The following is a 26,511-nucleotide window of genomic DNA, read 5'->3' on the forward strand; positions in this document are numbered from 1 at the left end:
ATTCGTCTATAACGTTCCACTGACTAGAGCTATCTTTCGCCCACCTTCCAAATATGTGGCTCACTTGAAGTGAGCAATAGGGTATCGTCCATACTGTACAGAACCCTTCCGTTGCTAAACAACCGTGAACTCCCTGCCCCCTTGTTACTTGACGAAAGCGTGCACAAAGTGTGCCGCCCCCAGTTTATCCTTCCACTCAGGATAAAGCACGATGAAAAAAAAAACGACCAAACTTGCCAAATGGCGAAAACCCAATGACGCCTTGCCCGCTGCCAATGCTTATGAAGTTCGATGCTGGAAACCATGATCTTCGACGGTGTCATGATGACACCTCGATCAACCCTTTCGGCTTCGACGTGACCGAAGTGACCTTTTATTCCAGCCCCACAAGCGCCCCCAATCTTTGTAAACGGGATGGATGCCCTTGAGAAAGCGCTTGGCATAGACCTTGTCTCTCTTAGCAACCCATGACCTTGTCGGTGGTTGTCCGTACTATGATCCAACTGCCAGACACGAATCAAGAACAGAGTCAAGGGAGCTCATATCTTGAGGATCTGCACCTTCCCACCAGGGCTCCGAGTCAATTTCCATTGCATCGACGTGGCCGTTGGGCAGCTGCTCTGTGATCCCCGGTTTGATATCAGAAGCTTCTTTCTTGGCTCCAGGAGGTTCGAGACCCGGGAGCCATGTGTAGTCGTGCCAATTCTCGAGCTCTCCTTCACGGTAGCCATACGATATGGCTGTGTTGATGATAGGGAACTGCGCTAAGCCACTATCGGCCATCTCCAAGGCAATCCGTACGTCGGCCATGCCAAGGGGTCCACGCTCGCTTGCTGCCTTCGACTCAATAGGTAGAAGACCGCTCTTGTCGCGTGTGAGGTCACCTCGCAGGGCCGCATCCTCCTCCTTGACGAGCTGGTGTCGGTACTTGTGGGTTTGGATCCATTGGGTACCCGCTCCAAACCCAGCGGTGGCGCCTTCTCCAGGGCCGTTGCTCTTTGTCTTGGCAAATATGGCGGCCAGTGATTCCTTGATGAATGTTTCGGTCGCAACTGTCATGAAGTGTGGCGCATCCTGGACGTGACCGCTCGTGAGTCCAGCCTCGTAGCAGAACGGCAGCATTCTGCCTTCGACTACAGGGGCATCGGGAAACTCGCCAGACTCTCCGGCCAATGGTTGCGCAAAGCGCTTGCGAATCTCCAAATCGAAATCTGCAACTCAGTCAGCACTCGGCCTTTACCAGTAAGCCGAGGTTCCACTCACTCATCTTATTTATACCACCAATGCCTCCTGCGCTAGGTGGTACGTCGGCCGGCTTGGGCTGTCGTCGGTGGTGGTCCAGGAATACATTGGAGAGGCTCTCGTAAGGGTCGAACTGATGGAACTTGACGTTAGAATATCGAGTTTCAAAAAGCTTTGGACGGGGACTAACGTCATTTCCAACCAAATCTTTGATACGCCGACGGTCTTTGGTGGGCAACTGCATCACGTCGCCCTTCAGACGACGCTCCGCCGCATCTCCAGATACAGGCTTACTGCCAACGGGAGCGGTGGGCTTGTCGTTGGCGCTGACCCAAGGGGCAAGCCCCTGGTCGGGCATCTCCCTTGTGACATTGCCGTATATCGCAGCAATTAGCTGATTATGGAGGTGTTCCTTTTCGCCATTGGGAGATGTGAGGATAGGATCGATTCGTTCTGAGTATTCGGTCTGATTCAATCGACCTAGATGCGGATGTTAGCTTCCGAGTGATGATTGCGCGGATATCCGGAGTTGCTTACCGATGAGAAACTCTGTGGTTGACTCCTTGTAGATGACCCATGCTTCCGGGCCGATGGCCTGCTTCAAGGCGGTATAAAGCGGCTCTAGGTCAATGCGGGCGGGTATGATCTGACTTGTTTTGGCGGCTTTGACAGAGCCGGGAGGTTGTACAGTGATGGATTTGGTGGAAAGCGTCGGCGTGGAAATATTTACTGATGGGCGGCTGCTCAAAGCCGCGGGGTCGATGTCGGGCATTGCGACACGGGATGCCAGACAGGCAGATCACGTCGTCGAGCGTATTAGTGGAGCTGAGCGACAGTCGCGTGCAGCAGCAGCGGCGGCGGGCAGGACTCGGCGCAGGGTGGAAAGTATGCTTATGAGTAGCATAGAACGAAAGAGGGCGACAATGCGATCGCGAATCCGGTACTATCTCGATGGACGGGGCATGTTGTGGGCGCAGGCGTGATGACGAAGTTCGGGAGTGAGGTTCCAGTGGTTGGGTCCGGCTCCGTCTCGTACAGTGGAGGAAGACGGGATGCGATTGAGAGGTGCTGCACTGCGTTGTCGATGGAAATTTTGCCGAACTGTCTGACGACAAAAGCCAGGGGAGGGCCGAGCCTGGGGAAGAAGTAGCGGAGACCACGAATTAGTATGGGAGTTGGCAGGCCGCAAGGGTTTCTGATACATCATCTGACGCTCTGACCACTTCCTCGTGAGCCCCTGTAGGCTGCTTGCAATTGGCATCAGCAACACTGCGAGGTCGCGTCCGGCGCGTCTCTCACAGCGGGCTGCAATGCTGCGAATACAACAACGAAATCAATGCGATTTATGACATTGACTGGCGCATGATCTGCTCTTCACCTCAAGCTTAAGTCTTCCTTTCCCCACTCGCTGTGGCACCCCTCCCGAGACGGCTTCACCTTGTCTTTGAACCTCGAGGTGGTCAGTGTTCAGCAATGCCATCATGTCCGCCAACCGAGAGCATCGCATTGCCGGTGCCGTCGACAGCCTAATCGCACACTTGGTACCCAACGACCCTCACGAGGACGATGCCGCGGCCCAGGAGAGACATGACAACTGCTTCGAGCTGGTCAAGTCAATCTTGGATGCGTAAGTCTTGAGACCAATTGCAATTTTACGTAGTGTTCGACCGCTTGTATGCCATGTCGCTGACCGGTCAACCTTTAGCCCCGCGTCCCCCGCCATTTCCTCCGATGTCAACCACGCCTCCGATCTGATCAAGCGGAAGCTCATACAAAGCAACCCAAGCCAAGCGCTGCGCTTCTCGAACCTTTATACCCGTCTTCTCTCATTACCAGTCTTGGGCCAGAAATGGGCTATCCTCTACCTCCTCTATCAGCTCGGCGACTCGCCCGATCCAAGCGAGCCGCTTCCCCTCGTCCCACCGAAACCTCCTCCACAAACGCAGCGCGACCCATCCAGGAAACATGAAAGAGAACGTTCGTCCAAGAACTCTACACCGATATCGAGGCAAGAAGAAGAGGAGTTCGACGATGCGTTTGCGCCAGAGGGATTGAAGAACTTTCCCCCAAACCATACCAAGAACAGTAAATCCGTTGACGAAAGAGAAAAAGACTCGGAAAAGGAGAAGGAGAAGGAGGGAGATGGCGCCGAAACGGACAAGCGACAAGTGAACTTGAAATCCACCTTACTGGCCGATAATTACGTCGAGATCGACCCTTCCGAGACGGTGCTCTTGCGAGATCTTCCCTTCACTCTCCAAGGACTATCTTCGACCACCCTGCCCTTCTCGCGGCCCGATACCATCACCTTACCCCCGACGTTACCATCTCCGATCATCTCTCTTCTACACACAGTAGCCGAGCCGTCTTTGTTATACCGACGTCTCGATGTCTTTGTCAAGTCCCCCGCACAGGGCTTGCTGAGACAAAGTATTCGAGCAGCCATAGGCGGTGAGCTGCGGTCTTATCTCAGCCTCGTCGCCACCCTTGAGGGTCAAATTCGCAAAGCCTTGTCTTCACTCGATGAATCCACTCCAAGAGGTGGCATAGGAAAGGCAGGCGTCACGTTGAAGAGATGCGTAGTATGGACCCGGGAAGCCACGATGGGGCTGCGGCTTATGAGCCTTATCGCCGAAGAATCAGAGAGTAAAAGAGGTGGACAACTCATCTCGCTCGTACACGGATTTTCCTCTTCGCATGGTGACCCCATGGTTGCAGCATTTGCCGAACGTCTACTCGTACATGTCACACGCCCATTTTACGATATTCTGCGTCGGTGGATATACGATGGCGAGCTACTCGACCCATTCTGCGAGTTCTTTGTCAAAGAACAGAAGCAAACGGACGAGCCAAAGACGGGTGGGAACAGTGTATGGGAAGACAAGTATGAAATCGACAAGGATATGGTCCCAAGCATCATCACTCAAGACTTTGCTCAAAAGGTCTTCCTTATTGGCAAATCTCTCAACTTTATCAGACACAGCTGCGGCGATTCTCAGTGGGTTGAAGACTATTCCAAGGCGGCTTCGAAGGAGTTGCGCTATGGCGATACGGCAACCCTCGAGGCCTGGATCGATGAGGCATACAAGACGACAATGAAGCGTCTCATAGACCTCATGGCCAACAAATTCCACCTATTCGAGCATCTCCAGGCGCTGAAGAACTACATTCTGCTGGGGCAGGGCGACTTCATCGCCCTTCTCATGGAATCCCTTGCTGCGAACCTCGATCGCCCTGCCGGCGCACAATACCGACATACTTTGACGGCTCAGTTGGAACACGCTATCCGCGGATCCAACGCGCAGTACGATTCGCCCGAAGTCCTCCGTCGCCTTGACGCCCGGATGCTCCAGCTGTCCCATGGTGACATAGGCTGGGACTGTTTCACGCTGGAGTACAAGGTCGATGCTCCGGTAGACGTTGTCGTGACCGACTGGGGCAATCGCCAATACCTCAAGGTGTTCAACTTTCTGTGGCGCATCAAACGTGTCGAGTTTGCCCTCGCTTCTACTTGGCGCAAGTGTATGACAGGTTCACGCGGGGTCCTCCAGAATTCTGACCCCATTGTTGTGCAAACATGGAAATCAACACGCGGCATTCTGGCAGAGATGATTCACTTCATTGGTCAGCTGCAATACTACATTTTATTCGAAGTCATCGAGTCGTCCTGGAACGAGCTCCAGAAACGGATACATCGCGAAGGCTGCACCCTAGACGACCTCATCAAAGCACATACTCGATACCTCAACGACATTACACACAAGGGTCTCCTAGGTGCGCGGCGCAGCGTCCGCCACGCTGATATGGCCACGGGCGAAGACGACCGCACCTCATACCTGTCTCAGCTCGGCGACCTCCTGCGCGCCATGCTCAGCTACCGCGACTCCGTCGACGGCCTCTACAGCTGGAGCGTGTCCGACTTCACGCGCCGGCAGGAGGCCGACGTGATGCGCATCTCCACCCGTGGGCCGCGTCACCAGAAGAAGGAATCTATGCCCGGAGGAGACGGCGAGGACGAGAACCCGGCCGTCGCGTCAGAGTTCCCCGTCCTCCAGGACCGTCTGCGCCAGCTCGGCGCCACGTTCCGCACCCGTCTGCAGATTCTGCTGGGTGACCTCGCGTACCAGCCGGACGTTGACATGCGTTTCCTCGGTGTCGCCATGAATTTCAACGATGTCTATCAGCCCTCGAGGAGGAAGACAAAGACCACCTCGACGGCCTCTGCAAACACCTCGAGAGCTTGAGAGTGAGACGAGACATGGGAAAGCTGAATCGAAAAGTTTTGCGCCGAAAAGGAACTGGCATTGGAGTTGAATTAAAGCTGAATATTAGAAGACGGCACAGATGGAATGAACGCGAAAGTGACAGCCCCACACACGCAACGTGAATCTCGATCGCGTGGAAGGCTTTCAAATCCCGGCTGAAGTTCCAGAGCCAGTTCTCAGAGGAGGAAGCTTTGGGGGCCAAGCGAGGCATTCGAGGGCTCAGGGCTGAGACAAATTGGCCATGCGATTTGGCGGGAACTCCGGGAGGGGAGATGATACCTACCTTGCTCTTCTTTACTTTGCCTTTCTCGCAGGTGGGAGCTGAATCAGTCGGTGGGCGGGAACAGAATTACGTTCCCGTCCGCGATGGCAGAGACATTTAGAATTAGGGGCGTTTGCAACCTTTGCGTACCTGGATAGCGGGATGGAAGAGGGCGGAAAGAACACTTGGTTGGAGCTTTTACGCAGAAGAAGAACTCAGAGAAGCCTCTCATGAATGATGAACTACCTTACCTACCCATCCTCACAACCATTTGTCACCTTGCAGTGAGTCTCAATTTGCGTGGCTGTTCTACCCCGTGAGGTTCGCCAAGAGCCACAGCGCCAGCTGTGGGACACACTACCGTACTCACCACTACGATTCACGAATAATGTAGAAAACTTGAAACACAGGCAGACAGTATTCGCACACTAGCATTGAGGACCTCGAGTGAATTTTTAATAAAAAGTTCATAACTATCATGCCATTTCGTCATGGAATCATGAGCCAAAAAAGATTGCAACCTTCCCAATGACAAAGGGAACAGGCGCAGTCTGGCCAGGAGATGATCTATCTGATCCTTGGGTAAACACGTATGATACGGTTACCATGCAGAATTTCCTCACAAGAGAAGAAACATGTAAAAAAACAACAACCATACCCAGGGCGATGAATGTGCTCGAAGGCACAGAACAAAAGAGATGCCCGTTTCCTTTCCTCCTCTCCCAACCGCCAGCCGATACTCTGACAAAATTACTCATATGTACAAGTTGTGATGCACGCGCAATGCAGCCCGGAGCCTCCGTTTCTCATCGAAGCCTTTTTGGTACCGTCATTGCCCCATGGTGCTGTGAACCAGAGACCCATAAGGAACCGCGTGTTTCGAGTCTTTCTAAAGCCCGTTGTTTTTCCTGGTTCCCGTTTTTGTTTTCGTACTCGACGCCAAGGTTGTTGCCGAGACAGTGCCTTCCCAGGCTGGTCTCTCAGAATCCAGATCTAGTCTATACACGAAAGTCTCGTGGCGGCCGCAGCCATGGCAGAGGAAAAGGCTCAATAGTTGATGAGCCATGCCACCGAGCCGCCAGACTTTCCAACTTTCTTTTTCGAAACAAATATCTCTGGCGATGCTCTGCAAGCGAGTGCCCGCGTATAGGCATGCCGAGAGGATTGACGCCAAAACTCGTCCGCGGAGTCGAACAGTTTGAAATCGTGATATACCGCTGAGCGTACGACCAAAGAGGAAGACCAACATAGTCTTCACAGCAGATCTTGCTGAACTCGCCACAAGGCTGAACCGTAGCATCGTGATTTCGTAAGGTGTACGCCGCCGCAATAAAGTAAAATTCCGATAGCCATCAAAGACTGCGAGACACGAGCTCGCCTTCAAACGCCATCTTCCTGGATTCCAATTCGAATTCGCTGTATCCACTGCAAGAAAGATCCAGCCAGAGTCGATCAATCCAGACAATGCGTTCAAGGACTCCGACTCCACGCACACTCTGTATATCCAGAGCCGTGAGTAAAATTCCATGCCGATAAAGGCGGCATGTGTATGTGACGGACGTGTCTAGACGTCCATCATTTCGGTGTCTTCGTCTACCAATGTGGGAAGGGCGGTGGACTCGCTAGGTCCCCAGACGCCTTCGAAGACAGTCGCAGCTGATCTGCGACGTTCCGCGACCCACGACATCGCCGTGGTGGTCAGTAATTGTTGAATGGTGGGTCGCTCGCCAGGCTCGGGCCTGACCATCCAGCGGACGATCTGATCCAGAGAGCTGGGGTGGAAAGGGTCGCTCATGAAGTCCGGAGGGGATCTGAGCTCGGTGCGCTTCCGTGTAATGAAAGGGCTGCTCTCGTCGTCCATGACCACGTTCACCCGAGTAGGGGCAATTCCCGAGTGCAGGCTGATATCCGGAGCACTGGTCTGGCCGAGAAGCGGGTCATCCAGTGATTGCATGGTAGGAACACCAGCGGCGTCTCGGTATGAACTTGTCGTAGTGGTGGCGCTGAACGTCAAGCTAGGAACTTCAGACAAGTCACCGGAGCGAAGAGCAACCCAAGTAGGGCCGTTGTCGGGAAGGACGACATTGGCAGCCATCTCAATCAGGATCAGACCGAGTGAGAAGATGTCTGCAGGCTTGTTGAAATCACCGCGAAGGATTTCCGGGCCAATGTACTCCCTGTCTCCCTCGGCGTCGACGCCCTTGGCAGCAGGCCACTCAGTAGCCAGACCAAAGTCACCAATCTTAAGGATACCCTCAAATGTGATGAAGATGTTCGCCGGCTTCAAGTCGAGATGAATGAAACCAGCTTCGTGAATGCTTTGAAGACCCTGTCTCGAAGTCAGTCCATCAGTCGTCACAGAAACAGAAACGGGGCAACTATTACTTACCAAGCCAATGTCGTGGATGACCTTCCAAATACGGAAGTCATCCAGTCGGCCTTTGCGACCAACGTTGCTCAAGAACTTGTCCAAGGTACCTTCGTCGCAGTATTCGGTCTGAATATAAAGGTATTGGTTGTATTCCCAGCTGTCGACATAGTGGATAACGTGGTCTGCGTGGGTCAGAGCCTGAAGCGCGTGCACTTCTCTGAGCTTGGCCAGACGATCCTTGGGTCCGGTGAATTGGCGGCGTGCCTTCTTCACCGCGTAGATGCGATCGGGCTCGGGACTCTCGCGGGGGTTCTTCGTCGGTGTTCCACTAAATACAGAGAGGAACGAGGCGCGGGAGTATCCGTTCTTGACCACGCGGTAGACAGAAGAGAACTCTCCCTTGCCAGTCATCTCGACCTTGTCGAAGCGGGAATAGAGTGAGTCTTCGACGTCGCCAACACCACGGCCGGCGTTGACGGGAGTCATGAGATGTGTCGAAGTGCTTTGGAAGGACTCCCGGCCAGATGGGGTGACCGGGGTAGTCATGCTCCGCGTTGACTCGGCCGGGTTCGAGATTGACAGGCAGCTGGCATCGGGAAGAACAACATGAGACGAGGGAGTTCTCGGGGAGCGTTGTTCCACAGGGCTAGCTATATGGTGAGGAGTAATCTTAGCCAACATGTCCGTTTGATGGTCACAATCCGCTGTGATGGTACAGAGTCGGGTCCGCAACGGCGAAGGAGCACTAAACCCCCTTCCAGACCTCGACCGACCAAATGACGGCAAAGAAAGACGCTGCGTAGGAGACAGTCCATCGGTAAGAGAGCTAGTTGAACCGAGCGGAGAACTCGGGAGGGGGCAACTGGCACTCTTGTCGTCGGACCGCTCCTGAGCGGTATACATACCAGTAGATTCTCTAGAGATCATCGGCCGCACAGCTGACATTGGAGGTGGAAGTGACCTCTTAGCGCTGGGGCTTTCGATGCTCTGCTCGCTCAAGTTGCTCAAGCTGGGAGTGAGACCCTTGCTCGGTGTGAGTCCATGTTTCGTGGGAGTGGGAGGGGCGTCGATATCAGCCCCAAGGCCGATGTTGAAGTTGGTGTCGAGGGAGAATTTCTTATCATCATCCAGACTCAGGACACTGCCTCTGCGTGCATGGCGCGATCCGAGCCGTTGGAAGATACCGAGACCCTTTCCGGGATTGCCACCAAACGTGCTGTGTGACGGAGCACCAGGGGCAACGAACGGAGTCGAAGGCATACCGCCAAAAGAGTAACGGTTGTTCTTCTTGATGGCGCTTCCAGGCGGAGGTGGGAATGTGGCAAAGCCATTAGTAGGCTTCTTGCAGGGCGTATCAGGCATTGTGAGCTTGTTGTCTTCCTCCGGGTTGCGGTTAACCTTCGAAACGAGGCCTGTAGACATGAAAGCTCCCGCCCATGGCTTAGCTGCCTTGAAAGGTGTGACAGTCTCATTTTCCTCCTGCATGAAGAGTGGCCGAGAAGAACCGTAGGGCATCGACTTGGCGAAGTTGAGCGGAGCTCGTGGCTTCTCAAAGACGTAGGGAGGAGGCATGCTGTTGTTCTGCTCCTCGAGGCTGTTGCCAGACGTCGAGGTCACCAGCGTCTTTGACAGCGGATGAGGCTGATGAGAAGACCGCTCAACGGGATGAGCAGAAGGGTTGGGCAGAGGCCCGTTTGAGTTGAAGGGGCTGTCCCGAGGAAGCGGAGGGGGGAGAAATTGATCCATCGATAGGCGGGGCCTGTTCTTGACGTTGGGAGTAGAGAAATCTCCGCTCATCTGAGCCAAGTGGCTCGCGCCAGACTTGCGTCCCCACGAGCTTCGATCATGCTGTCTCTGCTGCAGCGTCGAACGTCGCAGAGAGCCGGTTCTTCTCGGAATCTGAGGAGGCGGGGTAGGCGATGGGAGGGGTTCTCTCGGAGCAGCAACACTTGGCGAGCCAAAGAGCTCGTACTCTCGCTCACGGTTCGCCTCGTCATGGATGTCAAAGTTGGACTTGCTCGGCGTGCTGCTGGTATTGTCGAAAATGGTGAAATCAGATGTGTTTTGACCAAAGCTTGAAATACCGTGTAAACTTCTTCGCTTCGCGACGGGGCTACCCAGAGACGCCTGATCGAGATTCATGATCGCGTCGCTGCGCTTGAGAGCGCCCGACCCCGGTGCTCCTTGCGAATCGGCCTGACCTTCCAGATGCTTGAAAATATTCGACTGCTGAGCGTGGCCGGATACGTCGAGATGAAGGCTATGGCGTGATGATTTTTGGAGCGACGATCGGCAATGCGGACTCTGTTGTGCAGAAGACTGGTTATTTTCCTGGCCCGAGGCCTCCGAGCTTGAAGATGAGGAAGGAATGGAATTTACCCCCGATTCTGTTGTAGCGTTGAGCGCGCGTTTGAGGGGGGATTTAGGCGACGTCCTTAACCGAGTCGCTGGCCTCGAGGGGCTGCCGGTTGCCTTTGAGGATTTTGCCGAACGAAGAGAGAGTCGAACGCTGGGGCGAAAGGGTGTGGCAAGAGTTGGTGGAGAGCTAAAGGGCGTTGTCGAGGTCATAGAGGGAGGGAGCCCCGCTGGTGTATGGCTCTGGAAATCCCCAAAGTTGATGTTGTTGTGGCTGCTGCTAGGAGGCGTAGGGGTAGGAGTGTATCGTCGGCAGGGCGATTGTTCTTGCACAGGCGTATGGGAACCGCTGTGTGAGCTCTCTGAGCTGGGGGAGTTCGTACGCGCCAGGCTGAACTTTGAAGGTGATCGGGAAAGGGACCTTCGCAGGCTCCTGACTGATGATGCGAGCACATCTACATGATGGACGTGCGTGGGGCTGGGAACAGTGAGTGTCCCGCCACTGCTATTGGAGAACGACATGGTGAAGGTGTTCTTGGGTGTCGTAATGATTGGTTGTCTTTCTTCTGGTGTTGTTGTTCGCTGTCGAAATACAAAGAGCTGATGCACTTGTAGGAAGTGATGTGATTGTGTAGGCGGTAGGTGTGCTCAGCAAGCAATGAATCAATCCTTGTTCCAAACAATCTGTCGCTGGTATTCGTCGTCGTATACTGTTCCGCTGATGAACCTATGGTGTAGGTAGGTGGTAGAGCAAAGCGCGGTCGATGGTGATATGCCGTAGGTGCTGGAGGTGAAGGCTAGGTAGAGCGCGTGTTGTTATGGCGTTCCGTCGACGATCGGAGGGATGCTGACTACGAGTACGAGAGGTGAGGGCAGCAGTCCCAAGGCGCGCAGGGTAGGGAGTACGGAGTAGTTGTCGTCGTTGTTTTCGTGGGGTTTATCCCAAGATGGTGATAGGACTGGCTGGACGTGTGTTTAAGGGTCCAAGGTGTGTAGGAGGAGCCAGTACTGGTTACACGTGGACGAGGCGAAGTGGCCTGGTCAGCCGGAAAGGGCGCCCTCGTTCTTGGTGTGATGATGGGTGTGGACGCGATGTTGCAGAAAAGAAGGCTGAAAGAAAAGGAGGAAGAAGAGGGTCCAGGCAGGAGGACAAGAGGAGGCGAGGCCAGAGTAGGTAGGCACGTAGGCAGACAGAGAAAGAAGGGACGGGACGGGAGCGCAAGTGCATCTACTGCATGGCGCTAAAGTCTGAGGGGGGTGGTTTTGGTCAAGTCGAGCAGGAACGTTCAGGTATGCGTCTTGCTTCGCATCTTCATTCCGCTTTAGTTGGCGATTCGTGATCGGCAGACGACTTTCTCAAGTCATCGCATGAAGGAAGGGTAGGTGGATGGCTTCTTGTTGCGTACCCGTCGTCTGATGAGAGAGAGAGTCGCGCGCGCGAGTGGCGAAAAGGACCCTAGGGAAGGTAGTGTGACTTTGTCGGGAAGGGGACCAAAAAGTTGGAAACGCGGCAAGGAGATAGACGCAACAGACAAAACGGGAAGGGGATGGAAGGAGTTGTGAGGGTAGGAGAGAGGTAGGCGCAAATAGGATTCGGGGAAGAGGAGGATGCGCGGTGAGTGTGTGCGTCGGGTTGTGTCCGTCAAGAGCGAGCGGGTGGGTGAAGTGGGTGGTGGTTGGGTTGCGGGTTTGCGGGTGTAAGTGCGAAAGGTGCAGCGCAGCGCAGCGCGAGCCGAGTGGGTTTGTGACTTGCTGTGTGTGGGACACTGGGCGCGGGCGGGCGAGGGATGGGCAGGAAGAGTCAAGACTAAGAGACCACGACCGGGCAGGTAATGAATGGATGGTCGATGGTCGATGCAGGCAAGCCGCACCTTAGGTACCTAGACAGGTAGAGGAATGGCACGCACAAGCCGGGGGGATCGTAGTCGGAATGGAGGCGCTCTGGGAAAGACTGGAACGGGAACGGGGGGGGGGGGGACTGAGAAAGGGCGTGCAGATGGATGTGGACACTGGGAAAGTCGCTGCTTCTTTTCGCGATGGCGCGCGTGGCGTGTGTGTGTTGTTTACAATATTTCCCAAACCAGCTAGACAAGCACGTGACTACGCGCCTCGGAGTGGATCCAGTCTGTTAGTGCAAGACCGCAGCTGAAGCCGTTCAAGAAGCTACAAGGTCGCAGATGCAGGTCCCGGATTGGGGGAAAAGACAAAAACAAAATCTAATCACCCAGGTCTAGGCATGCAGCGTCTCAACTGAAGAATCTCGAGGCTGCAAATTTGTCTTGCTTCTTCGTGATGAAAGCCAACTTTGGGACCGAGTCTCTCTCAGGTCCTGTCCTTCGCTATCATTCTGACTGCCCACTAGTCACAAGCCAACAAACACACAGGTCCACGACCTCTTTCTAACCCTGACATCACTAAACCCAACTTACCCAACGGTCTGGCATCCAAAGACGCCAGGGGACCCCCCAAGATTGAAGCCGGGGGGGATGCCCTTTTGGAGGTCTGCAAGCACCATCTATTGGTTGTAATCTTCCATCTGCCTGCAGGGTCCCGCCTACGCGTCTGAAGTCTCCTGCAGCCCGAACCTCCTCACCAGACTCTAGAGTGGAAAATATGGGCAAGACAACGAGGGAGATCAACACGCTCTGGAGACGTATTGGACAATCAAGTCTTGCCGACTGGGAGAATGCACAATGTGCGGGACTGATCCATCTCGTCTCCTGTCCACCGTCCTGTGCGTCCCCCGACGTACAGCAAGCGTCCGCACCACATGGTCCAACCAAGACCAGACGAGGCTTGCACTCCTCTTACACGGAAATCTTCCAGGACACCCATCTCTTCCCCCAGGACGGGCCTCACGCCTATTCGCCTCGTCCAAGATCCAGCTTGCCAGGCCCAACATACAGTCACACACGCTGCAGTAGTCGCTGCAGTGCCAAAGAGGGCCCCCCCCCTCCCCTTGGTCTCATAGCCACGACTCAACTGCCACTTGTTCACTCTGGACTCCATCGAGACGCAGCAGAAGCGAGGAACGCTTCTTTTCTTTCCTTCTTTTTCCTTCCAACTCGTCATTCTCGGGCTGTACAATATTATCTGCGTCTCGGACACGAGTGACCACATTGGCGAGCCGCCTGTCGGGCAGCGGGAAAAGGTGGGCTCATCATCAAAATAGAAAAGACGGCTGATCCATGGCCGATGGAGCCAGGCCACTAAACAAACGCGACAAGCCACAGCCGGGAACCAAAACAAAACAAAAACACCAAAACAAATACTTCGTCAACACAATCCGGTGGTACCTCGCCTCAGGTACCTTACACACACACACACACACACACTACTGGTCGTCATCACCGTCATGACCACCACACAGGGCGACAGCGGACAGCCATCAACCTTGCCTCACCAATTATTCCCTTCCCAGCTGTCCGGTCCATTCATCATGCAGCATGCCTATAGTTCAATATTCCCAACATATCGACCAGGCTCTCCACAGTATCGCTCGCAGGTTCCGATCTCAATGGGGAAAGCAGCAGGGTCAGCGATTGATTGCACCTGATATTACGATTTCATGCCTGTGACCGCGTCATCTCGCTTCACTGAAAGTCTGGAGAGAACGAGAGAGAGCACCGCAAGCTGCCCAAAGCACTCCTTGACAAAGACTAGACTCGTAAAGATGCCAGATGGCATCTCAGAGAATCGAGGACACGGTCGAGCTCGCCGGGCTAGCGAATCTGGGACAACCTGGAGCCTCCTCCCCGGCCCCATCGTCTGCCTCAAATCTCGTTTTTTTTTTGCTGCCCACCAGCCAACGTTGAAGCTCCTGGAACGTTTGGGAAAGGTCAAACACCTTGGTGCGCGGCAGCGGCTTTACAAGGTTTCCTCTAAGAAGAAACTGGTGTTTCTCTCTATTCTTCGTTCCTCTGCCTCTTCTCAGTAATTCAAAACTGGACCTCTTCAACGGGCCGCTTTTCAAAAATAAAACGGGCGTACCGCGAAGAGAGTCAAGACCACGCTCGCCTTTCTCATTCGGCCCACCATGCGGGCAAGTCAGTAGAACTAGGGCGGGGGAAGAGCTGAGCTTGGATCCCCGTTCGAGCCTCGAAAGCTCGGGCACTCTTTGACCTTCAGATGGAGTTCTGGTCTCTGTCTTTCAGCAGACCCCCGCGTGTCCTTGGGACGGCGGCGGCAACTCTGGAACAGATACGGGAAGGGAGAACCCTTTCCCCCCAAACAACGGCAACGACTCGCCGCTGCAACACAAAGGAGACGGGAAAGCAAGTCAAAAAGAGTTCGAGGTAAGGGGAAGGTGTCAGCCAAGGTAACACCAACATTCCTCAGGAGCCGGAACACACCAAGAACGAAAGAAAAGATGGGATGACTTTTGAAATTGGGTGTAAGTGAGTGGACCAGCTCAGCTGAACGGTGAACCCCATCAGCATCCTTCTGTGTGTCAAATCTCTAATACGATGCAGCATCGCAGATTGCGCAGCCGCGGCCCGCCATGGTAAAGGCAATGTCCTCGGTTCTCGACAATGAACCGCAGACTTCCGAATAGCCCGTTTGGCGGTGCTGTACGAATAAGTGTTTGGCGGCCGCCAAGCACTATGGGTAAAGATGGCTAACCCACTCTTCCCTTACACAGTAGATCAAGCGGCTCCTCTTTTTGACAGTCCGCAATCTGCGTGGACACTCTTCGCGGAGCCATCTATCCGTACGATACAGATGGATACCTTGCCTTCTATCTAATCAAGCAAGCGATATCTGTACCCGTCGTTGCTGTCTCCGCCAATCTCCTACCCCGTCCGTCTCCAGATTAATCGGATCTCCCGTCCTTGTTTTGTTTGGAGTACCCGATTTGTTGACTTTCCCATTGTTTATTGATTTGCCGTCAACAACAATAAACTACCACAAAAAATCTCCTATCGATACTGGAATTCCTCCCCCTCCAAAGACCCTCTTCAGGCCCCTCCCTTTCCCCCTCGCCCCCTCGGATCCTTCTGCAGCAGCAACTGGCACAGCACAGGCTCCCGAAGCATAACCAACAAGAATTGGAGGCCTGGGCGGGAAGAGGGGGCAAAACTGCCCCCCCCATCTGCTCCATTTGGGTCACCATGTTAGACATGAGGCTTTCAATTCTCGAATAATCATACCCAGATGATCAAGACAACACATGGAAAAAGAAACACCTTTCCGATATCCAATATGTACCCGGATTACCTAGCACCTAACCGCCGCAAACTACGTCCAATCAAATTGCTTGGGGGGAAAACTTGGACAAAAAGGTAAAGTTCGGTACCCAAACTGCCGGGTAGCCTAGCAGAAGCCAACGGAGCACAAGAGAAAAACGAAGCCAACCTCGAGCCATCGTTCGCACCCCGTCTATTCGCGCCCGGACAGCTGTGGGCTGCCGAACGGCGCCGCCACCCGACGACAGAACGTCCCCGTATCACCCGTCTCATCCGCCTTGCTTCTTCAACCTCCGCTTCCTCGTCACTTTTATCTATATATCAGATTGTCTTCTATTCGGGTTGTCTTGAACAGGCCACGTCTCAGGTAGGCCTTTGTGCCAGGACAAGATTATTGCAACACTTACCCTCCAACGCGGTAAACACGGTAGACACGGTAAATATAGCAAGGCAGTCAGTGGCAGCTGGGTAAAGAAATCCAGTATTGTGAATCAAGAGGGTGACGAGGTGGAAAACATCGACTCTTCCAGCCCCGTCACCCCTCCGGTTTCCCCGGCTGTTCCTCCCTGATGTACCGCCCCCTCGTCAACAATAATGCCGAACATCGAACCTCGTGACCCCTTCTTCTCTCAAGGCTGGTCATATTGACTCAAACCTCCTTCAAGCCCAAGCCCAATCCCACCCATACCAGGCCAGGCCATTCTCACTCCGACCCAGAGACCCCGAAAAACTAAAGAAAACCAATCTCGCAATCCAAAACATCAAGGGCTCTCTCGCAAGTTTGCAAGTTTTCATCGACGATCCGAAATAGACTTCACCACTGGCATCCAGCCCATCATCATCGCCCCACATCTTAGAGATGCCCAAATTAAACGTGTGTAAGTAAGGCACACGGGTAGGGAAGACGGGGCGCGGGGAAGACAGTGGCACTAGTGTCAAAAAAAAAAAAACGTCACAGCAGGCTGCGGCTTCTCGGTAAGGCAGCAAGACCTGTCGATCACATCAACAGATCAACATCAACAACCGCACCCGCAACCGCATCCCCATCCCCCATCTCACGGAGCCATGCACGCTAAAGGTGGTCTTCCGTCGGGCGGCCCGGGGAACTCACAGGATTTACTGGGCAAGACCACCTTGGCAAGAAAACGTCATTATCACACTTTTCTTCTTTGAGACTTCTTCTTCATGCACAAGTTTGTGAGAGTGTGAAGCTTGGAGAACAAGTGGGCATGAACCGCCTCACAGCTTGGTTCATGTTTACCAAAGTGGTTCCCTTTGTTTGGGCTCACACTATCGACTAAGTAGGTATTTCCTCTTGAACGTCGTCGGGCAGCCTAAAACCAAGTAGGCGAAAAGCCAACCTTTACCCCCGCTGTCAAACCCAAAGAAACCCAAGACCCAACGCCTCGGGACCGAACCAACCCCAAATCATGCAGCTTGCATCGCTCATCCATCTCCCATCCTCTACCTTAGCCTTGCCTTTTTCCAAAGGTCCGTATCCATGGGAGATAACTCAGAAGCTCACTTCCCATTCCTTGTCTGGCGAGAAAAAGACGGGAGGGGTCAACTTGGGGGCCCCGTTGATCCCGCCCGGGTATCAATTATACAGAACAAAAACAAATCCCCCAAAAGCCTATTCATACGTCATAAGCTTCTACCGGCCGTGGTCCTTTTGTGATCGATCTTGCCCTCCTTTCCATCGATCTCGATCTTCCATCGATCTCGATCGTCCGTCTCGGCAGAGAGCAAGCTTACGACAGGTTCTTTCGAATCCATTCTGCCCAGGAGCAGAGATCCTCCATCACCTCGAGCAACCTGCCCAAGTCCTGCGGGGTAAACTGCTTGCCCTTGCCCTTGCCCTTGCCCGTCTCTGCCGCGTCATTACCGTCGACCGGCACGATGTTCTGTGACACAACGTGTACCACTCCATTCTGCTGAATTTGCAGATCCACGTTGGCCGTTGCGCCGCGGAAAGGGAAGACGATATGCAAACCAGCAGAGGGATGGACAGTCAGCACCACGTCTAGGGTAAGCTCCTGCTCGTTCTCGTCATAGCTCTTGGACATGAATCTCTCGTATTCGGCCTGCGTCGTTGTCGTATCACTCATCGTGATGTTTTCATGAACCTCGGGCAGAGCCTCGCCCGAGATATCAGAACCGAAGCTTCTCTCCAATAACGTCGAGATCAGTGCATACTGACGAAGGATGGGTAGCATTGCTACTAGCTGCCTTGGGTGCGAGAATGAGAGTTCAGTGACTGTCTGCCCATACACTGGTTTGTAGATAAGTAGCGTATTCTTGTGTTTCCGGGATGAGACGGTGCTATCATTGCTCGGGATCGGAACTCTTCTCTCGCAAGAAATGACTCTAAGCTCGCTTGCGTCGTGGTGACTTCCTTCGGGTATCGGAAAAGATATGCTGTCAAATGTGTAGGTCGGCAGAGGCATAGGCTGAGCCTGGGCTCCTGTGAGGGTGTGCAGTGTGTTCCATACCGACTGCGGCACGATGACTGAGGGGGTGAGTGTCGCGACAAACTTGACGTTCGGGTATTTGTGCGTCGTGCCATCCGCCTGCACCACGTCGATGCCCGAATCCTTATTGTCGTCCGTCTGTGGCAGCGTCGTAGGCTCCGGTTCCAGCCAGTCAAGAGCCGGCCCAGAAGCTGCAACGAGCAGATCCTCGGGTCCAGGCTCGGTCTTCTCGACCTTTTGGGAAATCCAATTCTCAGAAAGCCGGGCGGGAGGGAACAAGTCGCCATCCAACGCCTTGCAGCCTATGAGAATCGACCAGGCCTTCTCCATGTTCTCGCAGTAGCGCGTCGTCTCTGGTGCTTTGGGGATGACATGGCGTCTCTCCGTCCAGTACTCGATGCTTAGTCCCACCATACCCCTCGAATGCATCCTCGGACAACCGCTCTTGGTGCACATTGCAGTCGTCTCGAGGAAACGTTCGGGCTTGCCGCTCATGGCAGGATCCTCCCGCAGCTTCGACATTTCCCACTTGTGGAGTCTTTCAAGACTCTCAAAGACGCCAGCTAGAGCCTCTTGGCAGTCAAATCCCGGAATGACGCTCAGCTTGTCGAGAGTTGCCAGACGTTCAAGGTTGGCAGAGAACGCTTTCAAAGTCTTGGTTAACGGGCTCTGGTCGGGGCGAAGTTGCAGATCCTTGAGCAGGATGTTGCCAGCTAGATCCTTATGCCTCGTGACAACTGGTCCTGATTCCGGGAATCCCAGCGAAACGTTCTCCACGATGTTGTTGTTCAGCTCGATATCGATCGTCAAAGCCTGACCGGCGATGACAAGCATGTTTGTTTTTCTGCCGTCGGGCGACCGATGCTCATCCCACATACTGGTAAGACCAGTTCGGAGCGTAAGTCGTTCGAGGCCTGCTTCGCTGACTCGACCAGTTGCCTTCTACAAGGATTTCGTTAGGTCCCATTCCCGTCACAAGGCATAAACAGCCCTGACTTACGCTCAGTATCTCAATCACAGCATCAAACCTCTTGAGTTTGTCGTCCTCGCTGCCCAATGCTCCCAAACCACCGAAGCCCGCGATCCCGGCGTGGTCTAGTCCCATGTCCAGTCCACCACTGATCCCGAGCGCGCCCATAGCAGCGGCTGCAGATGGGCTGTCGAAGTTCAGAGCGCCATTAGCTGGGTGGCCCATCAAAGTGGTCGAGGTCGCTGGCGATTTCTTAAACTGCTGAGGCGACGACTTAGGTCCTCTCGGCGAGAAAGCTGTATGCGCTTGCGATGCCGAAAATGGCGTCGATACCGGCGGAGTGGCTGCTGTAAGCTGCGAAGGGGTTCTACCCTGTTGAGAAGCCGCATGCTTCATCTGCGTCGGAGTTGCCATGTTGTAATTCGGTCGGCCAGTCGGTTTCGATCGTGATCGGAGGTAGGAGTTGTAAAAGGATAGCGTCGCAACGTAAAACTATGTCAGCAACTTTGTGGCCATCAATTGAAGAATATCCAATGCCAATATTTCGTCTCCAAGTTCCGTATGTGTTCGAAGGCAAAAGCAGTGCCGCAAGTAAAAGTGGGAGTTGAAGATAGGACTGTCGCTCCAAGCCCGAGTTGAGCCGCAGAATAATACTTGAGCTGGCCTGCCTTAGCTCGAGGGAGGTAAGGTAAGGTACCTACCTACTTAAGCACCGACGCAGGTGGTAATGGTGCCTCAGCGCTAGTGGAGGGGCATGCGGTCCGGGTTTTAGCCGACGGGCTGAGGTACTGGCTTCCTTCCCGTCTTACATCAGTCACGACTCACCAACGTCTACCTGAGGCAAGATGTAGCAATTTCCGGTGTTTCCATCAAGATGCATTTGGTTTGACATCTGTTGTATTCCCCTACCAATACGTGCATTGATTTCCAACTCTGTTCACATAAGCCTGGAACGGGATTCGAGTCGTCTCGCAGCCGAGAGAGTGTCATTCCTTTCCATCGCATATCACCCGCTCCCAGTTCCCAAAGTCAACCCGGACTGGAAGCTTAAGAATCCAGGACATAATGAATGGCCGATGTTGAGACAAATCTCTATCCGTGAGATCAATGTATACATCTTTCAATCGTCAGTCAGATTCGTTCTGATGCTTGGCTTTGTCTTTAGCACTCCGCTCATCCGACTAGCATGAAGGAGAAGTTCCCTTCGACTTCACAAAAAGTTCACGATTTCCGAGATCTGGGGTTCTGAAGCAGCAACAGCTTTTTTTATTTCCATTCGTCAAGTCATTACCTAAAGAGACAGTTTCCAACACACGTCTCACACTTTTGTGAAAGGAACAAATCGTCATAAGGTCATCATCCTAATCCCCCATGTCTGGCACATTTCAGTACCAGATGATCCTCCACTGTATTCGAAACCAAAGCAAAGGAAAAGATGTTGGTGATGTTGATGGCCCGTCCTCCGATGTGGTGTTCGCACGCCGCATTACCCGAGTGTCATAACGGGCCAGCAGGCCGTAGTTTCCAACCCCACCGTGCTCTTTCGTGTATGTTGTCCCGAAGATCCGGAAAAAAGAAGAATGGTCGAGTCTTTAGGATTACGTCCTCCCCCATGCAAGGCGTCATTCATCAGCATCTACAGCCGTGATGGGCGTTTAAAAAACAGGGAATGAGAAGTCGTCAACTCGTCAGCGTCGTCTCCAATGGGTCCTCGATGCCGAAAAGTCGTCTCGCGAATAAAAAGACAAATAAGAAAATTGGTGTGCAATGAATGTCAAGAAGCCTCTCGCTCGAGACTTCAGGATCATAATCAGTTTATCATCATGCCTCAAACAAGATGTAGCCACAACGCCCACCAATGAAGTGACTAGGTTTTGGGCTGATAAGGAGTGACCGAACGTCGCCGCCACTACCTTCCTTGCTGCTGTTGAGCCATAACAGGAGGAGCGCGAGCCATGGTGTCATACGTGGGGACAGCCGAGTTCATGAGCGTCTTTCTGCGCTTCATGTCCATGCCGCCACCGCTCAGCGGACGCTGCAGGTCGTCGTCATCATCACGACCGCGCTTGATGCCACTCGAGGCACCGTTCATCTGCGAGGGGTAGCCGTTGGGCATGGAGTTCATATCGGACTGGGGCTGGTAAACGCTGTTGCCACCCGCAGCTGCAGAGTTGCGGTCGTTGCTCATTACATTATAGAGGTTGCTGGAAGATTGCTGAGCAACACGCGGAGGCGTGCTGTAGCCAGCCTGCTGGGAGTAGTAGGGCTGAGGTGCGGCGGCAGTGCGGGGAGTAGCACGACCGGATGCAGGAGGGTGGCTGGGCGAGCCTGTCATCTCAGGAGACAGGTGCTGGTGTTCGGTGGGAAGCGATCCAACGGCAGGAGCGGAGTAGTTGTACGATCCACGGTTGGCGTCATAGGCACCGCTGTCGTGGGTGTATTCGGCATCGTGCTCGTGGTCAGCCTCTTCCTCACCGGCAGGCTGAGGGGCATTGGAATCGGGATGCATGATGCCGTTCGAGGGCTTCTGATCTTGAGAGGCGCTCGTCGCAGCGGGCCGTGCTGACGGAGGACCCATATCATTCTTAGCATATGGGTCGTTCTGGCTGTATACGGAGCGATCCTGCGAGCCTTGGCTGGTTTGGTAAGGGGACTGCTGAGAAGACTGGTTGTACATGGCCCTTGAGCTGTCGTATTGCTGTGTGCCGGTCTGATATGGCTGCATGTTCTGGATGGTGGAGCCGGGCGGTGTCGAGGCAGGAGTTGCGGGCATGGAGCGGGCATTGCTGAGACCGGTGTCAATAGACATGGGGTTCTGGGGCTGCGCGCTGCCCATTCCTTGAGACTGAGCCCACTGGAATCCGTTGTCTGAGGCGCCCATGCTGCCACCCATCACGCTAGAAGCGCTAGTCGGGGGAGTAGGAAACGTGTGGGCGCGGTCAAGAGTGGGACGGCCCATGTTTGCATGGGACGGCAGAGGTTGCTGAGGTCCGGGTAAGCCCATAGAATGGTGATGGTGCTGCTGAATAGACGGCAGCCCAGGGGCGCCGTTCTGGGGAGCACCGCGCATCTGGCTTTGCTCTGCCTTGCGGCGTTCAGCTGCAGCCATGACTTGGTTGGTGCGGGTTTGGTTCGTGGGGTGGTAGAGCAAGGCGCCAATGTTGTGGACGAAGAGGGGATAGAGCAGTTCGGTGATCTTCTCCTTGTTTGCAAAGTCCAACGCCCTCTCAAAAGGGATCCTGTAATTTTTCCTCGTTAGACCAAGTCCGGCGGGTTTGTCTTGGGGCACATGAAACTCACCAGACACCCTTCAGGTGCATAGGGCCAATCTTGACGACATGTCTCACTTTCTCGCTCTTGAGAATGCCATCGCGGCGACCACGGGTCATTCCCGCGACATTCAACAGCTTGGTGCCGTTGATCATGTGATTGTCTAGTGTACACGTTAGCATGCTTCGGCAATCATCAAATATGCCAATCGAACTTACCCTCGCGGCGTGCGACACAGATGCCCCGTGCCTCTACCTGGAAACACAAGCTGCCTTCGTCCTCCCACAAAGTGGCTGTTACTCTGGGTTTCATGCCAGGCGGAGCGACTTGGCCAGTGGTGTCAAAGCCCTGGAAACTTCCAGGGTTGACACCCGGGAGAGGCAGCACGTTTTGTCCACCCATTCCGTTGTTCACGGGAGCGCTTTGGGGCGAAGTTAAGCCATTGGAATAACCGTACGGCTGGCCGTACTGAGTCTGCTGCTGATATTGAGGCAGATGGCTTGGCTGCAACGGCGGTGGCTGGGTGTGGTAAGACATTGCGCCGGAGGTCACGGTCTGGGGCGGTGGCGCTTGGCCGGCAGACATATGTTGCGAATAGTACATGTCTGCTGCAGGTTGATTCATGGCGGGGTAATGCTCGTAACCACCAATTGACTGACTGGAAGATCCAGGAATCGCCGCGTTGATAGGCAGGGTGGGAGAAGGTGTTTTGGGCCCGTGGGAGGATGCGGCCGACGTGAAGGACGACTGCGAACCTGCGTGAGAGCTGGAAGCGGAGCCGATGGAGCTGACCCGGGGTGACGAGGTACCCGATGAGTACGCCTGATGCAAGTTGGGCAATGGAAGAGACGGCACTCTCTCGCTGTTCATGTACGACGGCCTCTGAGCCGCGTGAGCGTTGTAATACGACACGTCGGTCGGTCCCCGGGTTTGCACTGAAGAAATCGACGGTAAATCCAGCTTCACGGTTGTTGCCCCGAAGGTTCTACCACCAAACACCAGAGGTCAGTGAAGTCCGGGTCGCCTAGCGAACCTCGGAACTATGGCGGCAGCAGGATTTCAGACGTGCGGAAACAGAGAAAAAAATCTCTTTCGAGGAGTCTTGTCGTGGTGCTGGATTGGATGTTCGAGAAGCTTGGAGCAAGGTCAATTGGCAAGGCTCGGCGGCGCAAAGACTGCAGTGGCTTCGGGCGGTGACGGTGCTACAGGGTGGGAACAGAACAATCCGTACAACACAATGATTCTTTTGAAAAAGAAACAGATCAGGACGGTCGTGGTCGTCGTAGGCAGTCGTTAAAAAAAATCAGGAGATTCTATGTTCGTAGCATCCGAGGTTGATGGAGACGGCGGCGGGTTGAGAATTGCGGTGTCTTGTCGAATTGGCAGTAGTAAGCCTAAGGGTGCAGGCTGACTGATGGAGAGGACGTTTGTCGAGGTGGCAGAAGAGTAGACTTGTGTTGAGTCTCTCGGAATGCAATGCGGGTTGCACGAAAGGAGCCGAGGACGGTGACGATGCGAAGCGAGGGAATGCCCTTTTCTTCTGAAATCGGGGCTGAGTAACAAGCGGTGGAGGGCCGTTTGTATGGAGGTCTCTATTCAGGCAGGTACCAGACACAGCACACAAACACTCGCGGAGAGCAGGTGGATCGTCTTGGTCTTCCTTGATCTTTGCGTCTCTCTTTTTTTTTTCTTCGTCGAGCTTGCCCAACTCTTCTAATGCAGGTACATTAGCTAGGAGTTTGGCATATATAGAATGGGGGCGGGTGTGCAGGAGGTGCAGCAGAGGAATGAGAGGGTAGATGGAGGTTAGGCGGGTTGAGGTGAGGAGGTGGAAGAAGAGGGTTGAAGAGGCATTGGAAGTGTAGAAGAAGTTCTGACTTACCGTCCTCGCCTCTTTGGCTATCCTGAGTGGAATATTGGAGGTGGTTGGTGGAGTCGTGAGAGGTAGAAAGAAAAGAAAGAAGACGGGCGTGGGAAGGTTTTGTTTTTGGTGGTGAGAAAAGAAGAGGAGGCAGGTCGAAGTCCATACATCCACAATCCACACCACACACGCCCTCGCCCATGTCCACGCCCACCCCGGCCGGCGCAAGTGCAAGGTGCAGGTGCGGGTTGAGGGTAAAGGTACCTTGCTGGGGTACTGCGGTATCCGCACTTTGGTCGATGCTGGTGTGGTACGGCGGTAGCGGTACGGACATGGCAGAGCTCAAGAGCATGGGGCAGGGTCCATGGCCCATGGGTCACCGAGAGGTCGAAGCAGAGCGCAGACTCCAGGTTCGGAGACTCAGAGCGAGAGGTGCAGAGGCGTACGGAGTAGAGGCAGAAAGCTAGGTAGGCAATATTTCGTAGGTACGGAGTACTGTGTAGAAGAGCGGTAGGGTTCTCTCTCTCTCTCTCTCTCTCTCTCTCTCTCTCTCTCTCTCTCTGTGTCGCCCGCTCGCTCGCTCACTCTCTTCTTGTCCAAGGTATCTGTCTGGCCCGTACGGATACCGTACTTTGCGTACGGAGCCAGGTAGCGCGGCGCGGTGCTGGAGAGCAAGTATAGCGGCGAGGACTGAGGTATCTCACGGGCAAAAGATACGGACTCTGGTAGCGGCGTTCGACAAGGTAGGTGGGCTTGGATTGAGAAATGGCACAGGTCAAGGGCCTGCCCCCCCTCCCCGGAGGAGCTCAGAGAGTGGTGGGTTTGGCCGTTCAGTGCTGCTGCTAAGTGGACAGTCCGGCCGACCGGGGGTCGAAGATGAGGGGGTCCTTGGGGGAGGGTGAGGGACGAGCATTCTGGAGGGCGAGGATAAGGCCGAAAGTACCGTGGTACGGAGACCAGGGGGGTATCTACCAAGTGGGAAGGGCAGGGGGGAGGATTGAATGGGATGCCAGATGGGAGGAGAAGAGGAGAAGGAGGGGAGGATGGAAGAGCGGAGAAGGGGAGGGGGGGTGTGCGAGAAGGAAGAGAGAGGAAAACCCGAGTTCAAACGACGACTGGCGGAAAAGATACGTACCCAGTTTTTTCTTCCCACCCGGTCAGGTAAGGTACCTAGGTAGAGTATCGGCGGACAGATGAGCGAAAGTTGAGGTGCGAAGTATCCCGGTACTTCGGTTGTCGACGACGAAGCCACACCACACACAAACTGGACACTCACACACACTGGCCCGCGGCACACAGAGAGACGCATACAGCCAACGCACACGCGCTCCAGAGTCCAAAGGAGCGAGCAGAGCAGAATCATGGACCGAACTGAACTACCTAGCTCTTCTTACGTATGTGTATTTGCACTCGATAACATGAAGTCGGGAGAGGCTCAGCCTCGCTCGACTCGTATCTGGAACCAAGGTAAGGTACGGACGTACTGTACTGTACTGTCTGTGTTTCTTGTCTTGGTGCCCAACCATCGTCAGCTCCTTCAACTTCTTTCTCCCTTTGCCTTTATTTTTCTTTTGCTTCAATGTCTATTTCGCAACGTCTGTCTGGATGGCATGGGACGTGCACTTTGGGATGCAATGTAGCCGGTACCAACGACTCCTTCGGGGTCTCGTGTGTGGTCCACTGGTTCTTTTCTCTGCTTACACGGCCTGTAATTGGCACACTATCTTTTTGCTGTTTATCTTTTCTTTTTCCCGTCTCCAAGTCCCAGGTGTGGGCTCTGTTTCTCGTATGTGGACGCCGGGACGGAAGTGACAATGCTCCCCCAGTCTGTCGACTTATCCTCAGCTTCTGGATGGAGAGAACGAGAAGAAGCCTCTGGGAAAAGTGGAGATATTGACTCGTACGGAGTACGGAGTACCTTGTGTTCACAAGTGCCAAATGACTCCGCTCTCTCTCTCTCTCTCTTTTTCTCTTCCAACAAGCCGTACGGATACAGCATACGGTATGGATACGCTTACTGCGTTTTGCCCTGTCTTGAGTTCCTCTCTGTCCATGTGGGAACCTCAATAGCACATCCATCACCTCACCTCACATTGCCTTTCCGTACCTTACCTTAGCTGGCAGCGGGCCTTTTTACTCTGCTTCTGCGTCCGCACCTCGAAACCTGTTCCTCCTTCCTCCAAGTACCGGCTCCAAAGCTCCAGGCTCCATCTCCTACTCTCCCTGTCAGTTTGATCCGTGGCTGCGTCGGTAAGCGA

General features: G+C 54.1%; 6 protein-coding genes across 6 annotated transcripts; 2 read left to right on the plus strand and 4 right to left on the minus strand.

The window, feature by feature from the left end:
* Positions 1 to 492: 492 nt before the first annotated feature.
* BDP81DRAFT_308968 (transcriptional regulator of RNA polII, SAGA, subunit-domain-containing protein) lies at positions 493 to 2,014 on the minus strand (the record flags this gene model as incomplete). Its single annotated transcript, XM_060583508.1, has 4 exons — positions 493 to 1,211; positions 1,264 to 1,375; positions 1,433 to 1,722; positions 1,780 to 2,014. 4 exons carry the CDS (start codon positions 2,012 to 2,014, stop codon positions 493 to 495), a joined length of 1,356 nt encoding a protein of 451 aa, XP_060450406.1.
* Positions 2,015 to 2,723: 709 nt separating this feature from the next.
* On the plus strand, positions 2,724 to 5,486 carry BDP81DRAFT_307785 (Spc97/Spc98 family protein; the record flags this gene model as incomplete). The annotated part of the gene is made up of 2 exons (XM_060583387.1): positions 2,724 to 2,869; positions 2,948 to 5,486. 2 exons carry the CDS (start codon positions 2,724 to 2,726, stop codon positions 5,484 to 5,486), a joined length of 2,685 nt encoding a protein of 894 aa, XP_060450407.1.
* Positions 5,487 to 6,053: 567 nt separating this feature from the next.
* Positions 6,054 to 7,161, plus strand: BDP81DRAFT_82056 (uncharacterized protein). Its single transcript, XM_060596334.1, has one exon. The coding sequence runs from the start codon at positions 6,298 to 6,300 to the stop codon at positions 6,988 to 6,990; it is 693 nt and encodes a 230-aa protein (XP_060450408.1). The 5' UTR covers positions 6,054 to 6,297; the 3' UTR covers positions 6,991 to 7,161.
* Positions 7,162 to 11,229, minus strand: BDP81DRAFT_82060 (uncharacterized protein). Its single transcript, XM_060596335.1, has 2 exons — positions 8,159 to 11,229; positions 7,162 to 8,098 (listed from the first exon to the last, which is right to left on the minus strand). The coding sequence occupies exons 1-2, from the start codon at positions 11,015 to 11,017 to the stop codon at positions 7,334 to 7,336; spliced, it is 3,624 nt and encodes a 1,207-aa protein (XP_060450409.1). The 5' UTR covers positions 11,018 to 11,229; the 3' UTR covers positions 7,162 to 7,333.
* A 6,203-nt stretch (positions 11,230 to 17,432) lies between these two features.
* On the minus strand, positions 17,433 to 19,536 carry BDP81DRAFT_389483 (mediator of RNA polymerase II transcription subunit 1-domain-containing protein; the record flags this gene model as incomplete). Its single annotated transcript, XM_060587264.1, has 2 exons — positions 17,433 to 19,094; positions 19,153 to 19,536. The coding sequence occupies 2 exons, from the start codon at positions 19,534 to 19,536 to the stop codon at positions 17,433 to 17,435; spliced, it is 2,046 nt and encodes a 681-aa protein (XP_060450410.1).
* A 1,495-nt stretch (positions 19,537 to 21,031) lies between these two features.
* Positions 21,032 to 23,262, minus strand: BDP81DRAFT_309071 (KilA-N domain-containing protein; the record flags this gene model as incomplete). Its single annotated transcript, XM_060583519.1, has 3 exons — positions 21,032 to 22,361; positions 22,423 to 22,555; positions 22,611 to 23,262. The coding sequence occupies 3 exons, from the start codon at positions 23,260 to 23,262 to the stop codon at positions 21,032 to 21,034; spliced, it is 2,115 nt and encodes a 704-aa protein (XP_060450411.1).
* Between the last annotated feature and the right edge of the window lie 3,249 nt (positions 23,263 to 26,511).

The sequence above is a fragment of the Colletotrichum phormii genome (assembly GCF_030913505.1).
Source record: "Colletotrichum phormii strain CBS 102054 chromosome Unknown BDP81scaffold_2, whole genome shotgun sequence".
Taxonomy (NCBI): Eukaryota; Fungi; Ascomycota; class Sordariomycetes; order Glomerellales; family Glomerellaceae; genus Colletotrichum; species Colletotrichum phormii.

Bases quoted from the DNA above. Each gene is read 5' to 3' on its own strand.
- BDP81DRAFT_82060 (XM_060596335.1), bottom strand. From the start codon at position 11,017: ATGTCGTTCTCCAATAGCAGTGGCGGGACACTCACTGTTCCCAGCCCC. The intron at 8,099-8,158 runs GTAAGTAATAGT...ACTTCGAGACAG, and splicing joins TCATCCACGACATTGGCTTG to GGTCTTCAAAGCATTCACGA.
- BDP81DRAFT_82056 (XM_060596334.1), top strand. From the start codon at position 6,298: ATGACAAAGGGAACAGGCGCAGTCTGGCCAGGAGATGATCTATCTGAT.